The sequence below is a fragment of the Rhinopithecus bieti genome, unplaced genomic scaffold (genome assembly GCF_001698545.2).
Source record: "Rhinopithecus bieti isolate Rb0 unplaced genomic scaffold, ASM169854v2 scaffold_27016, whole genome shotgun sequence".
Classification (NCBI taxonomy): domain Eukaryota; kingdom Metazoa; phylum Chordata; class Mammalia; order Primates; family Cercopithecidae; genus Rhinopithecus; species Rhinopithecus bieti.
In genome coordinates, this window is record NW_016812222.1 from 755619 (window position 1) to 782965 (window position 27347).

Consider the following 27347-nt stretch of genomic DNA (forward strand, 5'->3'; position numbering starts at 1 on the left):
AAAAAAAAAAAAAAAAAAAAAGAAAAAAAGAAATACACCATTTGGATCATTCTTATACACAAATGGATCCACATTGTAGGTAGTGTTCTGCCTCTTGTTTTTTTTTTCACTCACAAGCATCACGGGGACATCTTTTCAGACCAGCACCTGATGCAGCTCAACCTCATTCTTTTTTGTTTGTTTTGTTTTAAGATAGGGTTTCGCTCTGTCACCCAGGCTGGAGCGCAGTGTCACGATCAGAGCTCACTGCAGCCACTTCCTGCAGTCAAGCCATCCTCCTGCCTCGGCCCCCCAAGGAGCTGGGACTACAGGCACACACCACCACATTCAGCTAATTTTGTTCTGTTTTTAGTAGACACAAGTTTTCGCCATGTTACCCAGGCTGGTCTCTAAATCCTGAGCTTAAGCAATCCACCCACCTTAGCCTCCCAAAGTCCTGGGCTTATAGGTGTGAGCCACCATGCCCAGCCATCAACCTTATTGTTTTTAACAGCTACATAGTGCCACGCCCATCCATATGAAGAGACCACCAAACAGGCTTTGTGTGAACAATAAAGCTTTTAATCACCTGGGTGCAGGCAGACTGAGTCTGAAAAAGGAGTCAGCAAAGGGAAATAGGGGTGGGGCAGTTTTATAGGATTTGGTCAGGTAGTGGAAAATCACAGTTAAAGGAGGTTGTTCTCTGGCAGGCAGAGGCAGGGGTTACAAGGCGCTTGGTGGGGGAGCTTCTGAGACTCATTGTGCAGCAGAAGGAAGGTCACAAGGTAATGTCATCAGTTAAGGCAGGAACCGGCCATTTTCACTTCTTTTGTGAAGAAGTGAAACTTCTTCAGTTGCCTCAGTCCATCTGGATGTATACTTGCAGGCTTGGGCTCAGAGGCCTGACATTCCTGTCTTTTTATATTAATAAGAAAAGGAAAACAAAATAGTGGCGAAGTGTTGGGGTGGCAAAAATTTTGGGGGGTGGTATGCAGAGATAATGGGTAATGTTTCTCAGGGCTGCTTCGAGAGGGATTAGGGGCAGCATCGGAACCTAGAGTGGGAGAAATTAAACTGAAGAAAGATTTTGGGGTAAATGGTGATATTGTGGGGTTGTTAGAAGGAGCATTTGTCATATAGAATGATTAGTGATGGCCTGGATGCAGTTTTGTATGAATTGAAAAACTAAATGGAAAACACAAGGTCCAAATAAGAGAAGGAGAAAAATAGGTATTAAAGGACTAAGAATTGAGAGGACCTAGGACATCCAGTTAGAGAGTATCCAAGGGGTTCAGTGTAATTATTTGCTTGATTGGCAAGTTTTGGGCTCTATCCTTGAGTTTTCTATGTTGTCATATACCAGGCCAGATTGATTTAGGTAAAAAAAAAGCATTCTTCATTTAGAAATATGCCGAGTCCTCCTTTTCAGCAGTGAGTAAGTTGAGGCCTATTCCTGCCTTTTTAATAATAAGAAAAACAAAACAAAATAGTAGTGAAGTGTTGGTGTCATGAGGGGAACAGGAAGCTGTTTGGTCCCATTTGCCAATTGAATTTTGGGAGTAAGGAAAACTAGTGTGCATGTGCCTGTCCAATGAGCAGGTAGACACATGTAGGTAGAGGAGCCGCAGAGGAAGAAGAGACCTTGTGCAAGGCAAAACTGGAAATGCAAAGTGAAAAGATGAGGAGTACTAAAAGGTGTCTTGTACCTAGACTCCTAGGGATCCAGCTAGGGTGGCAGCTGTCAGAGGTTGTAATGGGGACTGATGGGGTAACTGCCTAGAGGTGGGGGTTCAATTTTCATGGTGTATGAGAAAGTGTCGAGTATCTATGAACAACCATTCACTGTTATTTACAGGGTTGGGTATAAGCAAACAAGAAGAGGGCCTGGGAGGAGAGTCTGAAGAGCAAGGGGAAGGTAGCCAAGGATGGAGTGAAATACAGGGTAAATGTCTTAAAGGAAATGAGAGGTTTGTTTGTTTTTTTTTTTTTTGAGAAGGAGTCTCGCTCTGTCACCCAGGCTGGAGTGCAGTGGCCAGATCTCAGCTCACTGCAAACTCCGCCTCCCAGGTTTACGCCATTCTCCTGCCTCAGCCTCCCGAGTAGCTGGGACTACAAGCGCCCGCCACCTCGCCCGGCTAAGGAAATGAGAGGTTTAAGAGGCAGGCTGGTGGCTTGTAACCCACATGGAAGAGGTTATGAAAGGGCAATAGAATGGATTGAGCCTGTGAGGCTGGAAGGAGGAATTTTCCTCGGTCCAAGAACCATTTGCCTTGTGTGGGAAAAGATTGACAGGTGGAAGTTTCAGTGGAAGAATAGGTGGAAATGATGGAAAAAAAGTAAATCATGAGAAGGGGCTTGACTAAAGTAACAGGGGCTGTCCCTGAACGCTTGTGGCTGTACAGTCCAGGTAAATTGCTGAGGCTGATGGGCGTCAGGGTCAGTCCAAGTGAAACCAAAGAGAGGCTGGGATGAAGGATGCAAAGGAATAGTAAAGAAAGCATCTTCGAGATCCAGAACAGAATAATGGGTTGTGGAGGGAGGTATTGAGGACAGGAGAGTATATGGGTTTGGCACCATGGGGTGGACAGGCAAGACAATTTGGTTGATAAGGCGAAGATCTTGGACCAGCCTATAAGACTTGTCCAGGTTAAAATATCTCAGCTTAATAAGGGAACTGGGCAGGTGGGGATAATTAAAAAGAAGTGCATAAAAGAATGTTGTCCCAGTTAGCACCAAAGTTGGGGAGTTTTAAGGAGCCTAGCAGCCTGGCCGTCAATACCCACAACAGTTATGGAGGCAAGGGAAACAGGCCCTTGAAAAGAAGGTAATGTGGAGTGGGTAGCCTCCATATTGATTAAGAAGGGGACGGACTTACCCTGCACTGTAAGAGTTACCTAAAGCATCTGTGATGATCCAGGAGGCTTCTGAGGTGATCAGGCAGCGTCAGTCTTCAGCTGCTAAGCCGAGAAGATCTAGGAAGGAGTCAGTCAGAGAGCCTTGGACCAGAGTTCCAGGGGCTCTGGGTGTGGCTGTCGGGCGAGTTGGACAGTTCGATTTCCAGTGGGGTCCCGCACAGATGGGACACAGCTTACGAGGAATCCCAGGCTGTAGGCATTCCTTGGCCCAGTGGCCAGATTTCCAGCACTTGAAGCAAGATCCCATGGGAGGAGGTCTTGGAGGAACACCTGACCACTGCAGCTTAGGTGTTTTGAAGTTCTTGTGTGCTGGAGATGTGGCTGGGGTCTCTCTTACAGCAGAGGCAAGTAATTGCAACTCAGAAATAAGTTGTCACTTGGCTGCCTCTTCTCTATTATTGTACACCTTGAAGGCAAGGTTAATTAAGTCCTGTTGTGGGGTTTAAGGGCCGAAATCTAATTTTTGGAGCTTTTTCTAATGTTGGGAGTAGATTAGGTAATAAAATGCATATTAAGGATAAGGAGGCCTTCTGGTCCCTCTGGGTCTAGGGTTGTGAAGCGTCTATGGGTAGCTAAGCGGGCCATGAACTGAGCTGGGTTTTTATATTTGATAGAAAAGGGCCTAAACGCTAACTGATTTGGGAGAGGTCGGATAAAGAAAAAGGAGCATTAACCTTGACTATGTCTTCAGCTCCAGCCACCTCTCTAAAAGGAAATTGTTGGGTAAGTGGGGGAGGGCTAGTCGCTGAACGAAACTGTAAGCCAGACCAGGTGTGAGGAGGGGAGGTGAAAGAAGGATTATAGGGTGGGGGAGCGGAGGCTGAGAAAGAATTGGGACCTGGCTCGGCCTGGCGAGGAGCAGCCTGGGGGAGATGGGGAGAGGTCAGATGAGTCCGTAGAAAAGGAGGATTCAAAGGACTCAGAGCTTGGGGTGGCGACTGAAGACAGGAGAGAAAAAAGAAAGAGTTGGGATGAGTCATATTGGGAGCAGAGACTAAGAAGAGACCAATGTGTAAAAGAATGCCCAGACGTCAGGCGCCTCAGACCATTTGCTCATTTTTTGACAAAAATCATCCAGGTCTCGTAAGATGGAGAAATCAAAAGTGCCATTTTCTGGCCACTTAGAACCATTGTCGAGTTTGTATTGGGGACTAGTGGTATTGCAGAATAAAATAAGGCATTTAGGTTTTAGGTCAGGTGTGAGTTGAAGAGGTTTTAAGTTCTTGAGAGTACAGGCTAAGAGAGAAGAAGGGGGATTACAGGGTGGAAGGTTGCCCACAGTGAAGAGGTAAGTTTAAAGAGAAAGGCAGAGACACGGAGAAGGGGGTGGTGAGCAGCCCTGGGCTGTAATGTGGGTGAGCATCCAAAGCAGGCATCCCTGTAATTGACTTGCCACCAAGGAAATGTGGGTGAATGACCAAGGCAGGAGTCCCTGTGGTGATCAGATACCAAGGGAAGACCGTCTTCCCGAGTCTGTGACCAGCTCCAGAGTTTTGGGTCCACAGATAAAATGTGTCTCCTTTGACTGTACTAGAGAGGAAAAAGAACTGGAATTGGAAGGACAGGAAGATTGAACAGTAGTGAGAGAGGATGGAGAAGAGAGTGAAAAGACTGCTTACCCGATTTGAAATTGGTGAGATGTTCCTTGGGCTGGTTGGTCTGAGGACCCAAGGTCATAGGTGGATCTCCTCACAGAGTGAAGGCGAGGACAGGGGACGGGTCTCCCAAAGGAGTCCTCCTGTCCGGGGTCTTCAGCACCAAATGTCACATGCGNCGGAGAAGGGGTGGTGAGCAGCCCTGGGCTGTAATGTGGGTGAGCATCCAAAGCAGGCATCCCTGTAATTGACTTGCCACCAAGGAAATGTGGGTGAATGACCAAGGCAGGAGTCCCTGTGGTGATCAGATACCAAGGGAAGACCGTCTTCCCGAGTCTGTGACCAGCTCCAGAGTTTTGGGTCCACAGATAAAATGTGTCTCCTTTGACTGTACTAGAGAGGAAAAGAACTGGAATTGGAAGGACAGGAAGATTGAACAGTAGTGAGAGAGGATGGAGAAGAGAGTGAAAAGACTGCTTACCCGATTTGAAATTGGTGAGATGTTCCTTGGGCTGGTTGGTCTGAGGACCCAAGGTCATAGGTGGATCTCCTCACAGAGTGAAGGCGAGGACAGGGGACGGGTCTCCCAAAGGAGTCCTCCTGTCCGGGGTCTTCAGCACCAAATGTCACATGCGTCCATGTGAAGAGATCATCAAACAGGCTTTGTGTGAGCAATAAAGCTTTTTAATCACCTGGGTGCAGGCAGACTGAGTCTGAAAAAGGAGTTAGCAAAGGGAAATAGGGGTGGGGCAGTTTTATAGGATTTGGGTAGGTAGTGGAAAATTACAGTTAAAAGGGATTATTCTCTGGCGGGCAGAGGCTAGGGTCACAAGGTGCTCGGTGGGGAGCTCCAGAGACTTATTGTCCAGGAGAAGGAATGTCACAAGGTAATGTCATCAGTTAAGGCAGGAACCGGCCATTTTCACTTCTTTTGTGGTTTTTCAATTGCTTCAGGCCATCTGGATGTATCCGTGCAGGCTTCAGCTCAGAGGCCTGACACATAGTAAGCTATGGCCCAGAAATACCAGAATTTGTCATGCGTTCATTATGTAACTACAACCAGAGTCATCTCAGGAATGTTCCCTGCAACCCAGGGGAAGGTGCTATGATTATCTTCTTTTAGAGAAAAGGCTCAGACAGGTAGAGCCCTCAGCTTGAGGTCACACAGCCAGTAAGCTAAGAGCTGTGATTCACACGCAGGTCCATCCATACAAAGCGCTCCTCTCTCTACGTTCGTTTTTATCTGCAGTTGATAAAATGCTTTTCCCAAGCAGGAACCTCATGCACCATTTTCCATGGGAGAGAGATAGATGCAGGGCATACCATTGTTACTCATCTTCATTTTGATCCTCAAATACAAGACACCCTCCCACCTCAAGGCCTTTGCACTTGCCTTTTCCTCTGTCTGGAATTCCCTCCCTCCTGACTTTCCCAAACCTGGCTTTTTCTCAGCCTCTCAGCCCAGATGGCCCTCTCTGGTGGGGCTTTCTCCATTATCCCGGCTAAACTTGCCTACATCCCCACATATTTTCTTCATAGCATTCATCGAGGTTTCAGTGCAACTGATATATTTAGTTGAAGTGCCCTGGAATCAGAAACTTTACTAATTTTGCTCATTTCTGATTATCTAGTACCTAATACAGGATGAGCACATAGTAGGTGCTCAAGAAATAATTCCTGGCCAGGCGCGGTGGCTCAAGCCTGTAATCCCAGCACTTTGGGAGGCCGAGACGGGCAGATCACGAGGTCAGGAAATCGAAACCATCCTGGCTAACATGGTGAAACCCCATCTCTACTAAAAAATACAAAAAAAACTAGCTGGGCGAGGTGGCGGGTGCCTGTAGTCCCGGCTATTCGGGAGGCTAAGGCAGGAGAATGGTGTAAACCCAGGAGACGGAGCTTGCAGTGAGCTGAGATCCGGCCACTGCACTCCAGCCTGGGTGACAGAGCGAGACTCCATCTCAAAAAAAAAAAAAAAAAAAAAAAAAAAGGAATAATTCCTGAATGAGCGCATGAATGAAACTCAGAGAGGGTGAGGGGGTTCACTGGAGGAAACCTATTTATTGTTACATATGTATATCTGGGGCATTTTATAGAACCTTGTGTTGGGGCATTGTTTTATTGAGATAGGACACACCTACAGCAAAATCTACCCTTTTCTCACACAGTTCCATGAGTTTTGACAGATGTATACAGTTATGTAACCACCAGCACAATCATGACATAGAACATTGCCAATATCCCAAAAAAGCTCCCCTGTGTCCTTTAACAATCAATCCCTACCCCCCCGGACCCAGGTCGTGGCAATCACAGATTCTGACATTTTTAGAGAGTCATACAAATAGACTCCTACAGTGTGGAACCATTGGAGTTGCATATTTTTCAGTCATGATCCATCTGAGGTTCATCTGTGTGTTTGCACACATCAATGTTTCTTTCCTTTTTATTGCTTAATGTAGTCCATTGCATGGGTGAACTGCAATTTCTCCATTCACCAATTGATGTCCATTTTATATAAATAATGCAGGAGAGAAGCAGGCTTGAGCAGATCTCCTTGACCACGGAGGCCATGGATCTGTATCTGTTATCTGTCTGGATCACCCCTCCTCCCCCAGCCCCTGCCTGTGAAAATTTCTTTCCTTTCCTTCAAGACCCTTTTCAAAAGCCCTCTCCCCAGCAAGGAGCAGAGTGTGCTGACCCGTGACACAGATCTGTAAAGTGGGGCTCAGAGAAACATGGTACTCTCCAAGGGCCCACAATGAGAGTATGGCAGAGCCAGAACTCAAACCCAGGGCCAAGGGGAGGGGGCGGTATACCAGGGACCGAAGTTCAGCCTCTTTGCCGGCTGGAAGGGTGATAAGAGGTCAGGCCTTTTTACCCATCATAGGCCTGAGAATTCAGCAGCCTGAGAGTGATGGAGAAGGGGCAGGTCTAATCCTGGAGTTGGTGCAGGGCATAGAGAGCAGTAAATCCCATGTTGGGTCAGTTCCTCCACTGGGATCTGTCCCCTGCCCTTCCAGCTGATGCCTGAGCCGTGGGCCAGACCCGGCTTCCACCACCCAGGCCAATGTTAGCCTCCAGAGCCCAGCTCAGCCTAACTGAGCCCATCTGGCCCAGATTATCCATCCCAGGGCCTGTGCTGGTGGGCGGGTGTGGCAAATTGGGTGATGGGCTTCAGCTGTGGGTAGCCTTTGCCCTGCCCAGCCACTCGCAACTCCAGGACAAGTGGGGGACCAGTGAGGTGCTTGGGGATCTCCAATCACTCGAGAGGACACTGAGCTGCCCTGAATCACCAGCTCAGCTCTGTAACCCTCAGGCAAGGAGTCTTAGTGCCTAGCCTGCCAGATGGTGACCTTAGGCAAGACTTCTGGGCCTCAGTTTGTCCATGTTCAGGCAAATAAGAAGCTTGGGGAAGATGCCTGGGAAAGTCTCACCTCAGGTATGAATTTGCTGTTTGACCACTTGGAACAGGTGCTCAGTACCTGGATGTCTGTTTTATAATTTAGGTTCTAGGAGGTCAATGAAGTCTGAAAAAGCCTGAGACCAAACTCGGTGTCGTTGTGTTTGTCCTTATCCATGCCGGTGCGCCCAGCCAGCCACACATTAGAATCTCCTGGGAGCTGACAGAGGGGTTAGAGGTAGGAAGGCACAAAAAGGCAGACCCATGGGGAGGAGGGAAGCCTGGCCCAGAATAAGGCGAGTAAACAGATTTGAAATCCACATTGGGATCACAGTGGGCAGTACTTACTGGTGGGTTGAGTGTGGCCGCTAAGGAAAAGAGAAGTTAAGATTGAGGTCTGGGTCTGGGGCTTCAGAACTGGGTGGGGCCGTTTCCTGAGATGGGAAAGACTTGGAAGAATGGGGTGGGAGTTGCAGAGACAGGGGCAGTGGGAGCTGAGGATCGAAGAGTTTCACACTGGGCTCGAGATGCTCATGGAAACCATGCAGAGATGGTGAGTTGGGGACATGCAGGGGAGAAGTCTGGGTGGGAGATGGTGATGGCCCCATCAGGCAGGGGTATGCGGAACTCCAAAGACTGATCTCAGCACCTCGGGCAGGACCCTGATGCATTTGGAGCCTCAGACCCCTTGGCATCTGGTCCTGGTGAAGTTTAATGATCCTTTCTCAGAAATGGATAAAATCAAAGCATAGGAACACTCAGTAATATGAAAATCATAAGCAAAATATGAAAGATAAAATCTGCGATCAGGCACAGCATTATCCAGTGGTGGGTCTGATGTCCATAATTCCAAAGTCACAGTGAGTAAAAACAATGTCTTAAGATACTGTAAGAATGTGTTGTGATATGAAAATATTTGGGATTTCTATTGGTAATGACTATCAGGACCTGCTAGTACAGCTGTGGTTTGTGACCTAAGCTCATAACTGAAGGAAATGCCAAATTTTAATTGCAGATTAGTGGACAAAAAAATGTGATTTTTTTTTTCTCACTCAAGTTCATGGAGCCTGTGGTTCTTCATTAAGGACCCCTGACCTAGGGAGTGAATGTACATAGAGACAAGGACCCAGGACTGGGCCGTGGGAGCCCTGCCATGTAGAAGTCTGTAAAGGAAGAGTCAGAGAGTGGGTGATTAGGGGCTAGGAGGAAGCCAGGATTGGGGGGAAGTCATCCAGCAACAGGGAGTGGCCATCCAGGTGATCACTCCTGAGATGTCAAGAAAGACGAGGACACAAAAGTGTCCCTTGAGTGCAGTGACAAGGAGGGCTATCTATGACAAGGTGAATTAAAGAGCAAAGGGGGAACGGGGCATCGTGGTGCTCACCCATTTGGGAGCTATCTGGGAGGTGGGAGGATTGCTTGAAGCCAGGAGTTTGAGGCTGCAGTGAGCCATGATCACATCACTGCACTCCAGCCTGGGCAACAGTGAGACCCCAGGAGGCAAAGGGACCTCCCAGGATGGAGAGACGTGACTGGAGGTATACAGGAGAATGAACACTATGGGTTATATTTATTCTCTATACTTTTTTTGTTTTTTTTTTGTTTGTTTGTTTGTTTTTTTCTGAGACACGATCTCACTCTGTTACCCAAGCTGGAGTGCAGTGGTGCCATCTCAGCTCACCGCAACCTCCGCCTCCCGGGTTCCAGCAATCCTCCTGCCTCAGTCTCCTGGGTAGCTAAGACCACAGGCTTGTGCCACTATGCCTCACTAATTTTTGTATTTTTAGTAGAGATGGAGTTTCGCCATGTTGCGCAGGCTGGTCTCAAACTCCTGGGCTCAAATGATCCACCCTCCTTAGCCTCCTAAAGTACTGGGATTACAGGTGTGAGCCACTGCACCTGGCCTCTATGCTTTTTTGTATGTGTGAAATGTAACATCATTATATTATTAACGTTGTGTTTTTTTTTTAAGTGAGGGTGGGTGTGGAGGTGAGAAAATGGAGACAACTTGTAGAAGTTTTGTGTTGAGGAGATCAGAGAAATTGGAGAAGCAGCCAGGGAGGCTGTGGAGTTAGTTTTAGATGGGAGCTGTTAGCGCATGCTTGTGTGCTGCAGGGAGGGGGTGGGCTAATGATGCAGGGAAAGAAGGAAGGGGGTCTCTCTGGTTTTCAGTCTCCGTTGCCATCTCTGCATCAAGGGCTCTCACACTTGAACAAGCATCTGACTCAGCCAGGGGGTTTGTTAACCACAGATGTCTGGGCATCATTAAGAGTTTCCGGTTCAGGAGGTCTGGGGTAGGACCTGGAAATTCGCATTTTTAATGAGCTCTCAGAAGAACCACACTTTGAGAAACACAGCTGTAACCAGTACTACTACCGCCTACAAGCACCCGCTCCAGGATTTGATAATGGAACTTGCTCCCTTTGAAACATTCCAGGGTGAGGAAGGGATGGGAGTGAACAGTCAAGATGGAAGAGGGGAGAAGAGATGAAGGAGGAAGTGGCTGGAGCCTGGCCCAAGCCAAGGTCACCACCTCTCCCGGGGAGCAACCATCTTCCAGAGACCCTGGGAGCTGTCCAGTTGGACCTTCTGAAAGATTGAGTGAGAGGGCAAGGGAAGGAGCCGGGGAAGGAGCCAGGGACGGGGGTAGGGGGCGTGGTGAGAGGCCAGCATGTGTGCCGAATGGAGAGGCAATGGTGGATGGGAGCCGGCTTTCTGCCTGCAGGCACTGAGCCCTGAGAACAGACTGTTCACCTTTACAACAGGATACTGGTGTCATGCCAGACCAGCTCTCCTGCCCTTGGGAAAGGAGCAGCCCTGTCAAAGAAATGAACATTTGCACGTGGGATCCCAGAACATCAGAGCTGGGAGAACCCTTGGAGACTGGCCAGACCAGCCCCATTTGGCAGATGGAGGAGATCTGAAAATCGAAAGCACAGTTTGGCCAATGGACCTGCAAACTCTTTGTACAACAGAGAGATGCATTCCCACTCCCTGCTGGCTGGCTCGCCCCGAGGAAGCTGGGGAAGGGGCATGCGATTGGGCGCTGTGCTCTGACCCTTGCTGTTTCCCCTTTTTCATCAATTCATTGAACACACATTTATGAGCACTCACTGTGCACCACGCATTGTGCTAAACACAGAAACAAGGTAGTGAGCAACACCAAGTCCCTGGCTTCATAGAATTGACATTCTAGAGAGAGAAACAGACAACAGACAGATAAAAACAGAGGTAGTGATTTTAAAAAGTCAGGTGGTGATAAGTGGTATGAAGAAAGCTGAAACAGCATGAGCGTGTGCCATGCAGATGGGGATCAGGGTTGGGGGAGGATTCCAGAGGGAACAGTGAGGGAACAACTTGTGGGCGCATGCTTGCTTCGTTGGAGGGATGTCATGGAGGCATTGCATCGGGATTGAAGTAAGTGACAGAGAGGGGGATAGGAGAGGAATGAGAGAGCAGTGGCAGGCCCAGTCATGGAGGAACCTGCAGCCATGGCTTTTCCTCTGTGTGAGATAGGAACCCTGGAAAGATTTTGAGCAGAGGAGGAGTGTGACTTGACTTAGGTTTAGCAGGATCCCTCTGGCTGCCTAGTGGGGGATGGACTGTGCAGGGGACAAGGATGGAAGCAGAGAGGCAGACAAAACAGGCATATAAATCCCTCCCAGGGAAAAACCTACTGGGATAGTCCAGGCAAGAGGTAATGGTGGCCTGACCTGGCCTGGCATGTTCTGAGCCAGGGAGGCCTCATGTGGCTGCTCAGTGCCCTCCCATGATGACACGTGGGAGGGACAGGGGGCTTCCCCCAGCCCCTCCCCCGTGACCCCAGCCCATGGTCTCCCACAGCTAGAGAGGGCCATCAAGATGATCTTGAGGTCGAAGCTGGTGCAGGTCCAGCAGCAAATGGCCCAGAATCAGACGGCCCCCATGCTAGAGCTGGGAACCAGCCTCCTGAACCAGACCACTGCCCAGACCCGCAAGCTGACCGACATGGAGGCTCAGGTAACAGAGGGTGACTGAGTGAGCACTGAGGGCCTGTGGCTGGCCAGGCTTGCTCATAGCCCCAGTCATCTTATCTTGATCTTTGACCCTGGGTAGGGTCAAGGCCTCCTCTGGGCCTGTAGCCCCCTGGGTCCCTCCTCCCTGATGACCTTCTCATAAAACAATCTCCCTCCAAGCTGTGAGCCCTGGGGGATGGATGCTGGGTTTGGCTTTTCTGCCTCTGTAACTTCAGTGCCCAGGTCTGTGCTGGGCACTGGGATGAGGGGTATAGTAGCACAGCCCCCCTGCCCTCAGAGGGCTTACAATGCACCAGGGGAAGATGGATAAGAAACATTTCCCTGGGCTCCTGGGGCCAAGGACTTGGAGAGAGGAGGTATCTGAGCAGCAAAGAGCAGGGAAAGAACTAGTGAATAAACGAAGGGTAGGGAGGTCAGTGGATGAAAAAGTGAGTAACAAATAGACACAAGTTTGTGCCCATTTGTTTGTTTGATCCCCTGTGTGCCAGGCACTGCTTGAGAAGACTGGTTCTAGTATATAGCAGGAAACAGAGCAGGCACACATTCCTACTCCTGTGGAGCTTCCCCTGAAAACGAAAAGATGGGTGACATACATGGTTATGCACTGCTTAACAGTGTTCCAGTCAACACCTTGCCACATAGACAACAGCGGTCCCATAAGAGTATCATATGCTGTTTTCATTGTACCTTGTCTGTGTTTAGATACACATACAGAAATACTTCCCACCGTGTTATAACTGCCTACAGTATTGCAGTCACATGCTGCATGGGTTTGTAGCTTAGGAACAACAGGCTGCCTCATATAGCCTAGGTGTGCAGGTGGCTATACCATCTAGATTTTTGTAAGTACACGCTATAATGTTTGCAGAATGACTAAATTGCCTAATGATGACCTTCTTACATTTTTCAGTCATTAAGCAAGACATGGCTGTATATGTTAGCCAGTGACAGCACTAAGGAGAAAATAGCACGAAAGAGAGAGCAAGAGCGGGGTGCACTGGGAGTGGTGGGAGGGATGAGAGCTGCAAGTTCGTACAGCAAGGCCAGGAAGGGCCACAGAGAAGGTAGAGCTGCAGCAAGGCTTACTGCAGAGAGTGCTCTAGACAGGGGATGTAGCACATGCAAAGGCCCAGAGGGAGGATGGACATGCTGGCGGGTTCAAGAACATCAGGAGAACCATATGCTGGAGTGACCAGGAGGAAAGTGGCAGGCAAGGGGCTGGAGAAGTCATAGGGACAGATCACACCACAGGGCCTTGCAGGCCATGGTGAGGACTGGGGCATTTCTGCTGCATGAGATGGGAGCCACAGGAAGCTTTTGAACAGAGCAAACATGTTTTAAGAGGCGGTCCCAGGCTGCTGAGTAGAGACTAGACTGCAGGGAGCGAGGGAGGAGTCCAGGGCCAGAGTGAGGGCCACAGAGCAGGACAGAAGTGGTCAGGTACCACCTGGAAGGCAGGGCAGAGAGGCCCTACAGATGGGTTGGATGTGGGGGACAAGGATGATGGCTCCTGGGGCCTAAGCAGCAGGGAGAATGGAGCTGCCATTGCAGTGATGGAGAAAGGCAAATTTAGGAAGCAGATCATAAGCTAAGTCAGGGCCTGTGAAGGAGTAACCACAGGAACTATGACTGAGAGAGTGGAAATGGGTAAGTTTCTGAAGTGGCAGGGCCTGTGGGCAGGTGGGTGGTTGGGCAGGGCTCCTGTAGTACTTACGTAGCCCCCTACCTGCTTCTGCTTGCTGGGGCAGCTCCTGAACCAGACATCAAGAATGGATGCCCAGATGCCGGAGACCTTCCTTTCCACCAACAAGCTGGAGAACCAGCTGCTGCTACAGAGGCAGAAGCTCCAGCAGCTTCAGGGCCAAAACAGGTGGGTGTGGCACCTGGCCCCAGGGACAGGGGCTGGGGCTGGAGTGCAGACAAGACAGTTTTAGGTAGACTAAATAGATAGACTATTTAGGACCTAGGGCGGGCACCAGAACCAGTGCTGGGATTGAGGCTGGAGCCAGGACCGGAAGCTGGACGTGGCCTGGTGTCTGCGATAGAGCCTGCTGCCAGAACTAGGAGCTTGGATTAGGACTGGGGCAAGGAGGTATTCTGGGAGTTAGGGCTGAAACTAGAGCTGGGAATAGCCCCTGCTGGGGAAGGACTGAAACCAGGGTTGCAGCCCAGACTGAGGCTGGAAATGAGATTGGGTATGGGGCTGGGCTAGGGGCCAAGCAGGCACATTGCCTGGCCCCTGCACTGGGTGGGACAGGGGATAGGCATTTTCCTGGGGCCCAGGACACCCTAATTCTCTTTCCCTTTCCTTCCTTCCTTTCCTCCTTCTTTTATTTATCTCATAAATTTTAACAGCTTTATTGAGATCTAATTCACCCACCATACTATTCACCCTGTAAATTTTATTGGTTTTACTTCTTTGCAAATAAATAAATCTGGTGCTATCTACCTGCTTCCTTTCCCAGAAGAAACCACAGCTACCAGGTTCTTGTCTGCACTATCAGAGCGTCTTTGCATTTATAAGCAAATAGGCATCAGGGGAACACTCTTTAAATTACCGGAAAAAAAAAAAAAAAAAAAAACGGTCATAAGGTTTAGATAAAGCAGAAAAATCTGGCAGCTAAGGCTGATTTCATCTCCGTTTCAAGCTGAGTGTAGAAGAAAACTGCCAAAGTCAGGGTTCTGGAGAAGGCAAAATCTATCCACTGAACGAGCCACAGGCCTGTGAATCAGGCCAGATGTTGTTGTTCACATGCTGGTTCAGGATAACGCCATAAGATCCCCAAGCTCTCTGATCTGGGTGCAATTAATGAGAGTCTGCCCATCTTCTTATTCTCCCAACCCAAGGTCTCAGTGGCAAGGACTGGGATACTTTCAATGACTCTAAATTAGCACCAGGTGTCTAGAAATCAGTGAGGATGGAGGATGTCATCAGTAAACTCTTGGCCCGTGAAGGCAAAGCAGGAATTCTAGAATTTCAGTGTGCCCCAATTCTCTCTTTTCCTGCAGCATAATTGGGTGTCCAGAGGAAATTTCTTCTGCCCTAGCTGGACTCATTTTCTTAGTCTGCAGAATGAGTTGGCACAAGTGGATATACAGGAAAATGTCTCCCTCCCAGCCCTGTTCCTCAGCTACCCACCCAAGCCAAAGGTAGCCACTGTTCCTAGTTTCTTGTGTACCCTTCCATTCATTCAACCAACAATTATTTTTTGAACTCTTTTCATGTGTTAGGCACTATTATAGACACTGTGGATACAGAAATGAACAAAGAGACAAAAGCCCCTTTCCTCATGAAGCTGACATTCTATAAGCTGACATTCCAGGTTTCTTATGAACATGCAAACACATACATACAGAAGATTGCTAACTTACAATGGTTGGGCTTACAATTTTCTGACTTAACAATGGTACGAAGTGATACACATGCAGTAGAAACCGTACTTTGAGTACCCATACAACCATTGTGTTTTTCTCTTTCATTACAATATTCGATACCTTACATAAACTGTTCAACATTTTGTTATAAAATAGGCTTTGTGCTAGATGATTGTGCCCAACCACAGGCTAATGTAAGTGTTCTAGGCCTGTTTAAGGTGGCCTAGGCTAAGCTAGGATGTTCAGCAGGTTAGGTGTATCAAATGCGTTTTTGACTTAGGACACTTTCAACTTACGATGGCTTTATTAGGATGTAGCCCCATCATACGTTTTGGAGCATCTGTACACTCCCGTTTTTATCCTTTTTAAGCCCAAATGTAGCCTACTACTTGTTTATACCTTGTTTTTATAAATTATTATTCAGTTACCTTAGAAAGATTCTATAACTGCATGACATGCTTGCTCATTCTTTTCTCCACCTTTACAATGCTCCACCATATGTGGTCCCTGCTTTTATTTCTCCAGTCCCCAGTTAATGGATATTGAGGTTGTTTCCAGCCTTTTACTAATCCAACCAGTGATATGATGAGTAACGTTACCATGTCTCATTTCACACACGTGTGAGCAAATCTGGAGGATAAAATGCCCAAAAAGAAAGAGCTGAGTCAAAAGCTTTCTTTTGAAAAACTCCTCTTTGCTTCTAAATCCGTTACAAAAAAAAAAGTCTCTTGATTATTATAATATATTGGACAACAGGAACCTGTACAAAATAAAAGTGAAAGCTGGGCCCTCCATCCTGCCCCCATCTTCCTCCTCTCCATCTCCATCCACTCAAACCCGCCCTGCAGAAGTCACAGCCCTTGAGGGAATTTCTTTCATATTATCCCCAAACACAGGCACCACTGTGGTCTTTCCAGCCTTCCCCTATATGTTCACCCCATTTTTCTATATTTACATTAATACTTTCTTTCTTTCTTTCTTCTCTTGCCACACATGGGGTTAGACTTGATATGCCCCAAGTCCTGGGCATCTTTCCAATTCTGTGCAAATGCCTCCTTCTTCATGACTGCGGAACATTTCCAGGAACACCAAAACGCAACGGATTCAGGGCTGTTTGGCATCTAGGCTATATTGTTTTTTGTTTGTTTATTTTTCTATGAGAAGCAAGTCTACAGGGCCATTCTTGCCCATGCTCCCTAGAGGATATCTCCTGCGAGTAGACTGCTGGGTCAAAAAGCAAGCACATTTGGGATTTGATAATAGCTACCCAGTTGCTGGTGTCCCTCACACACCACCTCTTTCTTCCACTAAACCTCAATCTATATTACTCCAGGGCTGGGTACCTATTTTCTCCCCTCCTCAACCTGTGCCTACAGTGGGCACAGGACGTTCCACCACACTTGAGTCTCATTTTCAGGCTGCAGGGACTCCAGGGCCCAGGGGAGGTGCGCCGGGGTGCATGCTTCGCGAGGACGCCAGGCTCATCTCTGTGCGCCCCCTACCCCGCAGCGAGCTGGAGAAGCGGTTGCAGGCCCTGGAGACCAAGCAGCAGGAGGAGCTGGCCAGCATCCTCAGCAAGAAGGCGAAGCTGCTGAACACGCTGAGCCGCCAGAGCGCCGCCCTCACCAACATCGAGCGTGGCCTGCGCGGTGTCAGGCACAACTCCAGCCTCCTACAGGACCAGCAGCGCAGCCTGAGCCAGCTGCTGGTGTTGTTGCGGGACCTGGTGCAAGAAAGGGCTAACGCCTCGGCCCCGGGTGAGTGAGCTGGGTGCGCCCCAGTGCGGCTAAAGACGGGTGGGAGATGGGAGGGAGACCCTGCTCACACTTCAGGGTCTCTGGGCACCTGGGAGCCATTGCGGGCCCCACCCTCCCCGACCATCTGTGAAACAGAAATAACAATAAACAGTAATAACAATGGCAGCAACAACAATCCCAATCCAGGCCCTGTCCCCTAATTCCGTGTGTCACCTTGGGCGTGCCCCTGCCTCTCCCTTGGCCTCAGTTTACCCGTGGGTTTTGGAGGTGAGGATAAGGGCAACAGCAGTCCAGACTGACAAGTTTGGTCTCCAGGATTCACTCTCCAGCCCCACTTTCTTGGGCTTGTCCTACCCCTCCCTGGGCCTCAGTTTCCCTAGCTATAGAATGGGCAGGAACTGGGAGGTTGGACTCAATGCGCCCCAAGGACCTCTCTCATCTTAATGCCCCTGTCCCTAAGCCCAAGAGGGCCAAAAAGAAGTGAAGAGGCATCCCTGGCCCTGGCTTCTGGGGCAGGGAAACAATGCTGGGCCAGGCTCCCAGGCCCTCACTGACTCCTTCTAACACAGCCTACTTGGGTTGTCCAAGGTATTCTTGGTCCCAGCGGCAATCACTCAGTCCACAAACATTTACTAAGCACTTACTGTGTTCCAGGCCCAGTGCTGGGTGCTGGGGATACAGCAGTGACTGCACAGTCACAGCCCCTGTCCCTTGCAAAAATGTTCGATCCCTGGTCTATGAGTCCCAGAGGGAAGGAGAAAGAAATACAGTTTCTGAGTGCCTAATATGTGCCAGATGCTCAGCTATCAGTGTTCCTGAAGTTTCTAGACCATGAAAACAGACAGGTCCAAAGGCTGTGCGAAGGAGAAGGGCTCTTAGCCTGAGGCTAGCAGGGGCATGGGAGGCTTTTGAACAGAGTGGGACTACTTTCAAGTAGCTCTGATTGGAACCATGTGTGGAGATGGCTTGATGAGAGAGAAAGATCAAAGGGGCTGCTGCTGCTCCTAGATCCATAGGGGAAGGCTGGAAAGCCTTTAAGACCCAATAGTGATGGCACTTCAGGCGCCACCAGTGCTGACAAGGATTTGAGGGCAGAGGAGCCCACCTGGCTCCATCTAAGTCTGACAGACACTGCCGAGTAGGGATTTGAGGCCTAAGGAAGCTACAGGCAGGAAAAGTAGACACCTTCTAAACCGCGACATGTGGATTAACCTGAACCCATTACTGGCTTATGCATAGACCTAGCCATGAGCTACCCGAATTCATCCCATGTGTGGGTTTCTTGTAGCTCAGCCCAAGGCACAGGGCCTGGGCCCAACGCCTCCCACTAACCCACGACTAACCCAGTCCCCAGCTGGGGCTGAATGTCTACTCAATCGTCTGAGTAGGAGGTTGTGTTGGGCACCTCATCTTGGGCACCTTTTGCCCAAACACCCTGTCCCCTGTACTCCACTATCACCAGGGAAGGACACTAGGCAGCTGCTTTCACCCTCTTCTGGATGGAGAAACTGAAGGACAGACTCAGTCGCCAGGTGTAGAAGAGAGGGTTGGATGGAGACGGGGCACAGGAACCAGGCATTCTTGAAGTCTAGCAGGAAGGGAGCACTAGCTCTCTGCCTAGCTTTGTCCTAGTCAGGTGGAGGCTGGTGAAAGGAGAAAAGAGTCAAGTCTTCTGATGTTTTCAGGCAGTGGGGAGTTTGGTTCAGAAGGTTACAAGGACAAGGACACAGGCAGAAAAGACCGAACCTGTGCACGATATAAAAGCAGCGATTGTTAATGCAGGCTGTTTGCTCAACCTTACGTATGCTCAGTGGTGGAAATCCAAGGGGAGATGTGTAGGTGTAGGAGGAAGGGCACTGGTTTTGCAGTCAGATGGGCCAGAGTTCAAGCCCTGGCTCCTTCACTTATTGGCACTGGAACTTCATACAAGTCATTTATTTAACTTCTCAGAGCCTCAATTTTTCTTACCTGTAAAATGGGAATAATAATCTCATAGAGTTCTTGCACAGAGAATCAGATGAGTTCAGGCATACAAAGGTTCAGCACAGTGCCTATGGCCAAAAGCGAGGGAAACTGCTGCAAATTACCAGCCCAGATATTCAGAGGAGGACCAGGTCAAACCATTACATGTCAATATCAGTCCATCCTATTCTTATGCCTCCCAAAAATATTTTTCCTGGTCCCAAACTACCCCTGGCATTACACAGCACCTTGGAAACACTACCATACATGGTGAATATTTCACTTTTAGTGTTGATATTATTGTTGTTATTGTTATTGACATTGTTGTAGACTAAGGAAAGTAACAGTGAGCAGAGCCTTGGAAAGGGTGGCTGGAAATCTCAGGCCAACCCTGGCTCTGTCGTTGCCTTACTGGGTGAGGTTCAGCCCATCCCTTCTCACCATGAGGCCAACAGCCTCCTCATGCTTGGCTGGACTCCATTCCCCATGGGGAGCTGGGGGGTGCCGACAGGTGGGGCAGTGGAGACCCCTGCCCAGGAAATGCTTGTAGGTGAACTGGGATGGATTTGGGGGTCTTCGTCACCTCATTTGTGACATGAGAGCAATAGCCTTCTCCGGACAAGTGCCCCAGATCCAGGATCTGGGATCCCTGAAGTTCAGATGTAAAGCCAAACCAGGAAGTCCCACCCTGTGGTAGCCTCCTGGTTCCTCATTGGTTTTGACGACCTATCCATCTGGAATTTTAGCCCCATCCTGTGTACCTGCCTACCCAGAGAGACTGGATTCTGGTAGAATCACAGTTCAAACCTCTAACTGGATTCCACTAATTGAGACAGGAGATTTTAAATCTCTGCAGTTTATTTGTCAAGTCACTTTTTCCAGGCCAGGCCTAGAAACCCCTGGTAAGTTTTGGTCATTAATACTGTCCTGATCTCATGTAGTCCAGAGGGAAGAAACAGGGGCCCTTTAAGGCCAGCAGTCAGCTTCCAGAGAGGACAGAATAAGGGAGCCTATGCCCAGGGCAGCAGGGAGATCCAGCCAAAAGGGTGGGCTATGGAGGGGAACTCACAGCTTCCCACCCAAGGGAGCTCCAAAGAAAGAAGGTTCTGCCTTACCTGGCTGTGTGCCCTTGGGCCAGTTGCCTCACTCTTGGGCTTCAGTTTCCTGGTCTGTGAAATGGGAAGTGTCTCACTGGAGTTCAGGCCCCAGTAACTCTCTCCCAGAAAACTCTAGCAGCCTCCTCTCTGGCCTCTCAGCTTTGAGTCTCATCCCCTCCAGCCCCCACTCCACACTCTGGACAGAGTGCTCTTTCTCAGCCCAGATAATCTGGGCTCCTCAGCCTGGCATTCAAGGCTGACCTGGCCCTGCTGAAATCTCAGCTTCCTCTCTCCTTTTCCTTTCCCACCTTCTCTGTGCCAGCCTTGTTCTACCCTCTCAGTTTCATCAAACAACAAGCAGCCTCCCTGGTCTCAACCCCTCTCTCATGGTGTGAGTCATTTCCTTTCCTTGGCCTCAGCATCAGTTCCCCTCCTCATGCCCTGTCCTCTGCACACACTAGGGCCCTTCCTACCTTGGGGCCTTTGCATATGCTGTTTCCTCTGCCTGGAACACCTTCCCCTTCTCCATTGGGCAACTCCTGCTCATTGTACAGGTCCCAGCTTACTGTCACCTCCTCCATGAAATCTTCCCAGGTCTGACTCATCTCCCTGTTCCCAGCACCTCCCAACCCAGAACCTGGCACAAAGCAGGCAGGCATGCCCACTTGGACCCTTCTCTCTTTCCTTGCCCATCTCCAACTGACTTTTGTGTTGTCCCTTTGCAGCCTTCATAATGGCAGGTGAGCAGGTGTTCCAGGACTGTGCAGAGATCCAGCGCTCTGGGGCCAGTGCCAGTGGTGTCTACACCATCCAGGTGTCCAATGCAACGAAGCCCAGGAAGGTTAGGGGACTCCCTGGGAACTGTGGCTGTTAGAGGGTACTGAGCCAAGGGCTTCCCAGACAGACACCCCCCCACTCCATCGGGACTTTGTCCAGTATCTGAAATACCAGAGGTGTAGGGGTGGCTTTGACTTCTGAAACCCCCAGCAGTCAGGGGTCAGATTGTGGAGATAAGTAGAAGTTCCCAAAGTTGGCAGTGCATCCTTCACCAGCATCACTTTAGAGATGCTTTCATTGGAACAGCAGGAAATAGTTCTGTGTTGGTTAAGATGATGATAGCTGATATTACGAACAATCCCCAAAATTCCAGAGCCTTAGCCCAAAGATGTTTCTTTCTAATTTACATATTGAAGGCAGGACTTGGGGTTCTGCCCCATGTGGAAATTAGAAACCAGGGCTAATGGAGGTGCCACCATTTTCAATGAGTGGCTCCCAAGGTTGTCCTAAAATTTAAGGTCAAGTCATCAGATAAGAAGGGTGACAGAGAAGAGCACGGATGTCAGGAGGGAGGGTCTGAGAGCCAGACCTAGAAGGGAAACAACTAGCAGATTCCAACTTCACAATTTCCTTTTTTTTTTTTTTTTTTTTTTTGAGATAGGGTCTTGCTCTGGTGCCCAGGCTGGAGTGTAATGGCATGATCACAGCTCACTGCAGCCTTGACCTCCTGGGCTCGAATGATCCTCCTGCCTCAGCCTTCCAAGTAACTGGGACTACAGACACATGCCACCATGCCCTGGCTAAAATTTTTAAATATTTTGTAGGGACAAAGTCTCCCTATGTTCCTAGGCTGGTCTCAAACTCCTGGGCTCAAGTGATCCTCCCACCTTGCGCCTAAATTGCTAGGATTACAGGTGTGAGCCACAATTGCTCTATTTCCTTTCACCCCCTCTTAATATACCAAAGAGAATGCCTCTGTTTGTCTCCAGGTTGTCTTTTACACTTCTCACACACCTGCTAAACTCTCCTTTCAACAAAAAGAAGTCAAGCTTCCATTTACCTAGTATGTGCCAGGCACTGTTCTAAACACTTTACATGACTCATCTCATTTAATTTTCACAACTCCAGTTTGCAGATGAGAGACTGAGGCACAAAGAGGTTAAGGTATAAACCTCCATTTTACAAATGAGAAGAGGAAGGCTCTGAGAGGTCATTACTTACCCACCACTTTAGAAAAATGATGGCAATGGATGGGCAATTTGAGCCTGGATCTCTCTGATGCCCAGGACCCCCAGGCTCACCTGTTGCTCTGTGGGGGTCTGTCAGCCTAGCCACATTTGGGCCAGCACAGACCTGGCCTCTGGCTGCCTCCAAGGGCTCCCAGCTGTGCCTTGCCTACCCCCTCCAGGTGTTCTGTGACCTGCAGAGCAGTGGAGGCAGGTGGACCCTCATCCAGCGCCGTGAGAATGGCACCGTTAATTTCCAGCGGAACTGGAAGGATTATAAACAGGTAACCCTGCTGCCTTGGGGAGGGGCCATTCAGCCCTGAAACTTGGGGCAGGGGTTGGGCTGTTGGAAGGGGACTACTTTGCCCTCATTCCTCCCCCAGAAAAAATCAACTAATCTAAACTTGACAGTGCGCATCTGCTTTATGGTACCCCATCACCTGAATTTGAATGTTCTTTTTGAAAACTTTGACATATGTTCTAAGAAAAAAAAGTTTAGCTTTATTTTTGTTTTAATTTTTTAAAAAAATAATACATATACATTGCTAATTTTTTAAAGAATACAAAGGAGGGGACAGAATAAAAATCCCCCCCCAGTCACCCCTGACTGCATGACTTTAATGAAGTTTCTTGTCTTTTCATACACCTATGGTCATATCTGCAGTAGAGATTCATCAATGAGGAATTGCAGGGCCAAAGATCACATGTATTTTATCAGAAGAGAAACCCTATTGTTTTCCAATTTTTTAATTAGGTTTGAATAAAGGATTTTTTGTCAAGCTGACTTAAAATACTTAAAACTCTGAAAGTTTTCAAAGCCAAAGAAATAGAAAAGATTCCTACAAGGTGATACAGCAGTTCTGTTATTTGTGTCTGCTTGCTGTTCATTTAGGGAATACTTAAATACTAAATTAAGCTATGAGTGTTTTGAACTAATTGGGTTTTAAACAGTAATTAAAATGGCAAGGAGGAATAGGGTGTCCAGGTGCAGAAGTACACAAAAGAGCACTGAATATTAACCATCAGGCTAATCCGCACTGCATCGTGACTAAATTGGGGAGCGGGCGTTGGATGTGCCCCTGTCCTTGGTGCTGAATTCTTGTTCTGTCCAAGGGCATTGGGACATGACATTCCCCACACTCTCAGTTTTACATTTCTGTGTGGCTGAAATCTTGCAGTGGCTGCGCTGTCACTAAACAAAGTTTGGTCTACTATTTATGTAGCTGATTGAAATACTTATTTAATTTTTGTTGAGATTTAACATACATGTGGCTAAGCACACAAATAAAGTGTAAGTCTCAGTGAAACTTTACATATGTATTCAACCACGTGACCACCACTCAGAGTTAGATGTACAACACTCCCAGCACCCCAGAGGCCCACTTTGTGCCCCCTCCCAGTCAATACTCCACCAAAGGTAGTCACCAAAGATTAGTTTTCCTGTTCTTGAACTTCAGAGGAATGTGATTTCAGTAACTTTTAACAGACTTCTACACTTACAAAAGTCTTAGTCTTTTCCCTGTAGCAGGTGGAGGGCTCCCACTCCCAGGCCTGCCTACACTGTACTTACGAACTCGATCATTAAGCACAGTGGTTTTGTATAAGCAGCCCTGGAGCCTGGCCCAGCCCAGTTCCTCAGCCAGGGACATGGCCTCCACCTCAGCATGAGTCTCACCCCACGCTCCCCTCCCTATAGGGCTTCGGAGACCCAGCCGGGGAGCACTGGCTGGGCAATGAGGTGGTGCACCAGCTCACCAGAAGGGCAGCCTACTCGCTGCGTGTGGAGCTGCAAGACTGGGAAGGCCACGAGGCCTATGCCCAGTATGAACATTTCCACCTGGGCAGCGAGAACCAGCTATACAGGTGGGCTCAGGGCCCAGACCGGTGTGGGGGCTGGGGTCTTCAGGCTAGTGGGGGGGCTGGGGTCCCCAGGCTAGTGTCTACAGAGTCTGCTCCAAGGGTCAGTCTCTGGGCGTCTCCTGTCCCTGCCATCTGTCCCCCATTTGGGTGCACGTCATGGGATCTGGAGGCGGCTGGTTAGCACTCAGCATGTCCTAGCCACTGGGTGGAGTGGAAAGAATGTCACCGGCGCTGCCATCTGAAGAGCAAGAAGGGGTCTTCCAAGGTCAGTCACCCCAAGTCAGCCTTTTTACAGAGACCCAGAAGCAAAAGGAGGTGACTTGCCCAGCCTGTCCTATGCCCGGGGTTGGGTGGAAGGGTCCCTGGGCCGGAAGTTGAAATTCCTGCGCTCATTGTGGCCTTGCTCCAGCTTGCTTTGGGAATTTGGACAAGGCAGTCTGGCTTCTCTGAGCTTCTGCTTCTTCAATAGCAGGATGAGCTTAAACATGACAATATTGTAAGATGATCAAGGTTTCTCACCCCGTCCTCAGCCTGGTTCTTGGTATATTTGGGAAAAGGAATTAGCATTTATTGAGCACCTACTATGTTCCAGGCACCATTATTCCATTTAATCTTCCCCACAACACTTTGAGGTAGGCATTATTGTACCTACTTTAGTAATATGGAAACTGAGACACCAAGTATCCTGCCCAAAGTTACAAGTTAAATGAGCTGGGATTTGAACTCAGATCTCCCCGCTGCAAAACTCATGATGTCTCCACAACATGACATTGCCTCTCAGAGAAATTTAAGTATCTTTTAGATAAGCCTGGGTCCTGGCTATCTCTGAACCAGGAAAAAATTGGAATTATACACTCACACTCACAGGGCTGCAAAAAACCTCACATGTCATCTGGTTCTTCATAGATTCCCTCCATAGTTGCAATCATCATCCAGCTGTGCTGGAATACCTCCACTGATAGGAAGGTCGCTTCCTCCCAAGGAATCTCTGAATGACTCTGTCCTCCTGAACTTTATGCCTGATTCCACTTCTGGGAACTTCTCAGTGATATGTCCCCACTCTTTCCTCCAGCTGAGTCGCATTTAAGCCACTGGCCACCAAAGCAAAGGCTTTTTTGAGGCAGGGTCTCACTCTGTTGCCCAGGCTGGAGTGCAGTGGTATGATCACAGCTCACTGCAGCCTTGACCTCCCAGACCTCCCAGGCTCCAATTACCTTCCCACCTCAGCCTCCCAAGTAGCTAGGATTACAGGCATGCACCACCATGCCCAGCTAATTTTTGTATTTTTTATAGAAACAGGGTTTCCCTGTTTTTATAGAAACAGGTTGCCCAGGTTCTGACATCCCTCCTTATGGGATCCATACCAACTTGATAATGCGAGGTCCAGAGCTGAATGAAAAATTCCTGGGATGTCCCCCTACTCCTCACACCTGACCAGTGAGTAGCTACAACACCATGCTGAGTTCCATTTAAGCCACTGGCCACCAAAGCAAAGGCTTAAGTCCTGACTCCATCCCAACTTCCCTGAGTGACCCTGAGCACGTCCCTTCACCTTTTCATATGTAGAATGGGTGCCTTAGGCATACCTACCTCAAAAAGGGTGTGATGAGGCCTGAATGAGATACTGCACATGAAGCATTAACACAGTGCCTGGCATGTAGTAAACACTCAGCAAATAATATTACAATCACTGTCCCAAGGCAGCCCTTCATACCCTTGACTGGACTGCTTTCTGGGAGCACTGCTGTTCCCATCCCCAGACATAGTAAGTGCCTAAAAGGAAGCTGAGGGAGCCTCCCAAGTCTTTTCTACACAGAGAATAATTAAGTCTCATTTCCCTGGTGACAGACACAGTCTGTGACTGGAGATGTGGAGACTGAGCCAACCACATACCCAGGCCCTGTATTCCCTCTGAATTCTCACTGGGGAATTTCTCAGGCCCTGCCCTGGGGGTACAAAAGCTTCCTTGAGCTTCCTTGGCCACATCTGCCATCCACTTGCCTCCACCCAGCAAGACCTTCTTTTTTATTTTATTTTTTGTTTTATTTTTCTTTTCTTTTTTTTTTTCTTTTCTTTTTTTTTTTTTAGACAGGGTCTCACTCTATTGCCCAGGCTGGAGTGCAGTGGCATGATCACAGCTCACTGCAGCCTTGACCTCCCAGGCTCCAGTGACCTTCTCACCTAAGCCTCCCAAGTAGCTGGGATTACAGGCATGCACCACCATGCCTAGCTAATTTTTATATTTTTTATAGAAACAGGGTTTCCCTATGTTGCCCAGGCTGATCTTGAACTCCTGGGGTCAAGCAATACGCCTGCCTCAGCCTCCCAAAGTGCAGGGATTACAGGCATGAGCCACCCTACCCAGCCTCAGCAGGACCTTCTTAATTGCTCCTAAATTGGCTCCCTACTTCGGCTGCCAGTGCAGCCTCCCCCAACCCTGCTGTACAAACGCCCCGCATTCTCTCCAACCAGGCCCAGCCATCCGCCAAGGGCCAAATAATAACAAGGACTGAATGTGTTGAGCAGTCAGCCCGTGGCACTGCTCTTCACACTTCACATACTGACATCACCAAATCACAGTAACAAATGATGGCAGCACTGTTAATTTCACTATTGTTACCACTGGAACAGATGAAGAAATTGAGGCTCAGTGGTGTGAGCCAATCGTCCAAGGCCATGCAGCTATCAAATGGCAGAGCTGGAATTTGAATCCAGGCTTTCTGCCCCCAGATCTCATGGTCTTCATCACCAGGCAGGCTTGGACATGCCCACCAAGGCCACAGAGCCTGGCAAACAAATAGAAACCCTTACCCGGCTGGCCGCAGATGTCGAAGCTGCAGAGCTGGGGTGCCCTGGAGCCCAGATCCATGGGGGCTGGTGTGGTCAGGGAAAGCTTCTTGGAAGAGGTGGGTGATTGTGAGGAGGTGTGATGGGGCTGGGGTTGCCAGATCATCATCAGCTGGGGAGCAAAGTGCACATAGACTACCAAGTCAGACCACACTAGGCTGGCATGTGGCTCTGACCCTCATTCATTCTGAGACTTGAGCAGGTTTCTTTGGCTCTTGGGATTTCTGTTTTCACATGTGTAAAATGGGAATAGGGTGTTGTGAGGATTAAATGAGAATGAGTTAACCTAGGCAAAGCACTTTGAACAATGCCTGACACATAGCAGATGCAAAAAAAAAAAAAAAGAAAGAAAGAAAAAGAAATGTTGCCAGGCACAGTGGCTCACATCTGTAATCCCAGTGCTTTGGGAGGCTGAGGCAGGCAGATTACTTGAGCTCAGGTGTTCAAGACCAGCCTGGGCAACAAAGTGAGACCCTATCTTAACAAAAAATACAAACATTAGCTGGGCCTGGTGGCACATGCCCATAGTCCCACTTACTCA

The 27347-nt window shown here is 48.9% G+C and overlaps 1 protein-coding gene across 2 annotated transcripts in view; it reads left to right on the top strand.

Moving 5' to 3' along the window:
* Nucleotides 1–27347, top strand: part of ANGPT4 (angiopoietin 4) — a 49870-nt gene that overhangs the window by 17563 nt on the left and 4960 nt on the right. For both annotated transcript variants that reach the window (XM_017895696.1, XM_017895697.1), the window contains exons 2-7: nucleotides 11733–11888; nucleotides 13654–13775; nucleotides 16790–17037; nucleotides 20822–20937; nucleotides 22282–22383; nucleotides 23796–23962. In XM_017895696.1, coding sequence (XP_017751185.1) covers nucleotides 11733–11888; nucleotides 13654–13775; nucleotides 16790–17037; nucleotides 20822–20937; nucleotides 22282–22383; nucleotides 23796–23962 — 911 coding nt within the window. The remainder of the gene's footprint in view (nucleotides 1–11732; nucleotides 11889–13653; nucleotides 13776–16789; nucleotides 17038–20821; nucleotides 20938–22281; nucleotides 22384–23795; nucleotides 23963–27347) is intronic.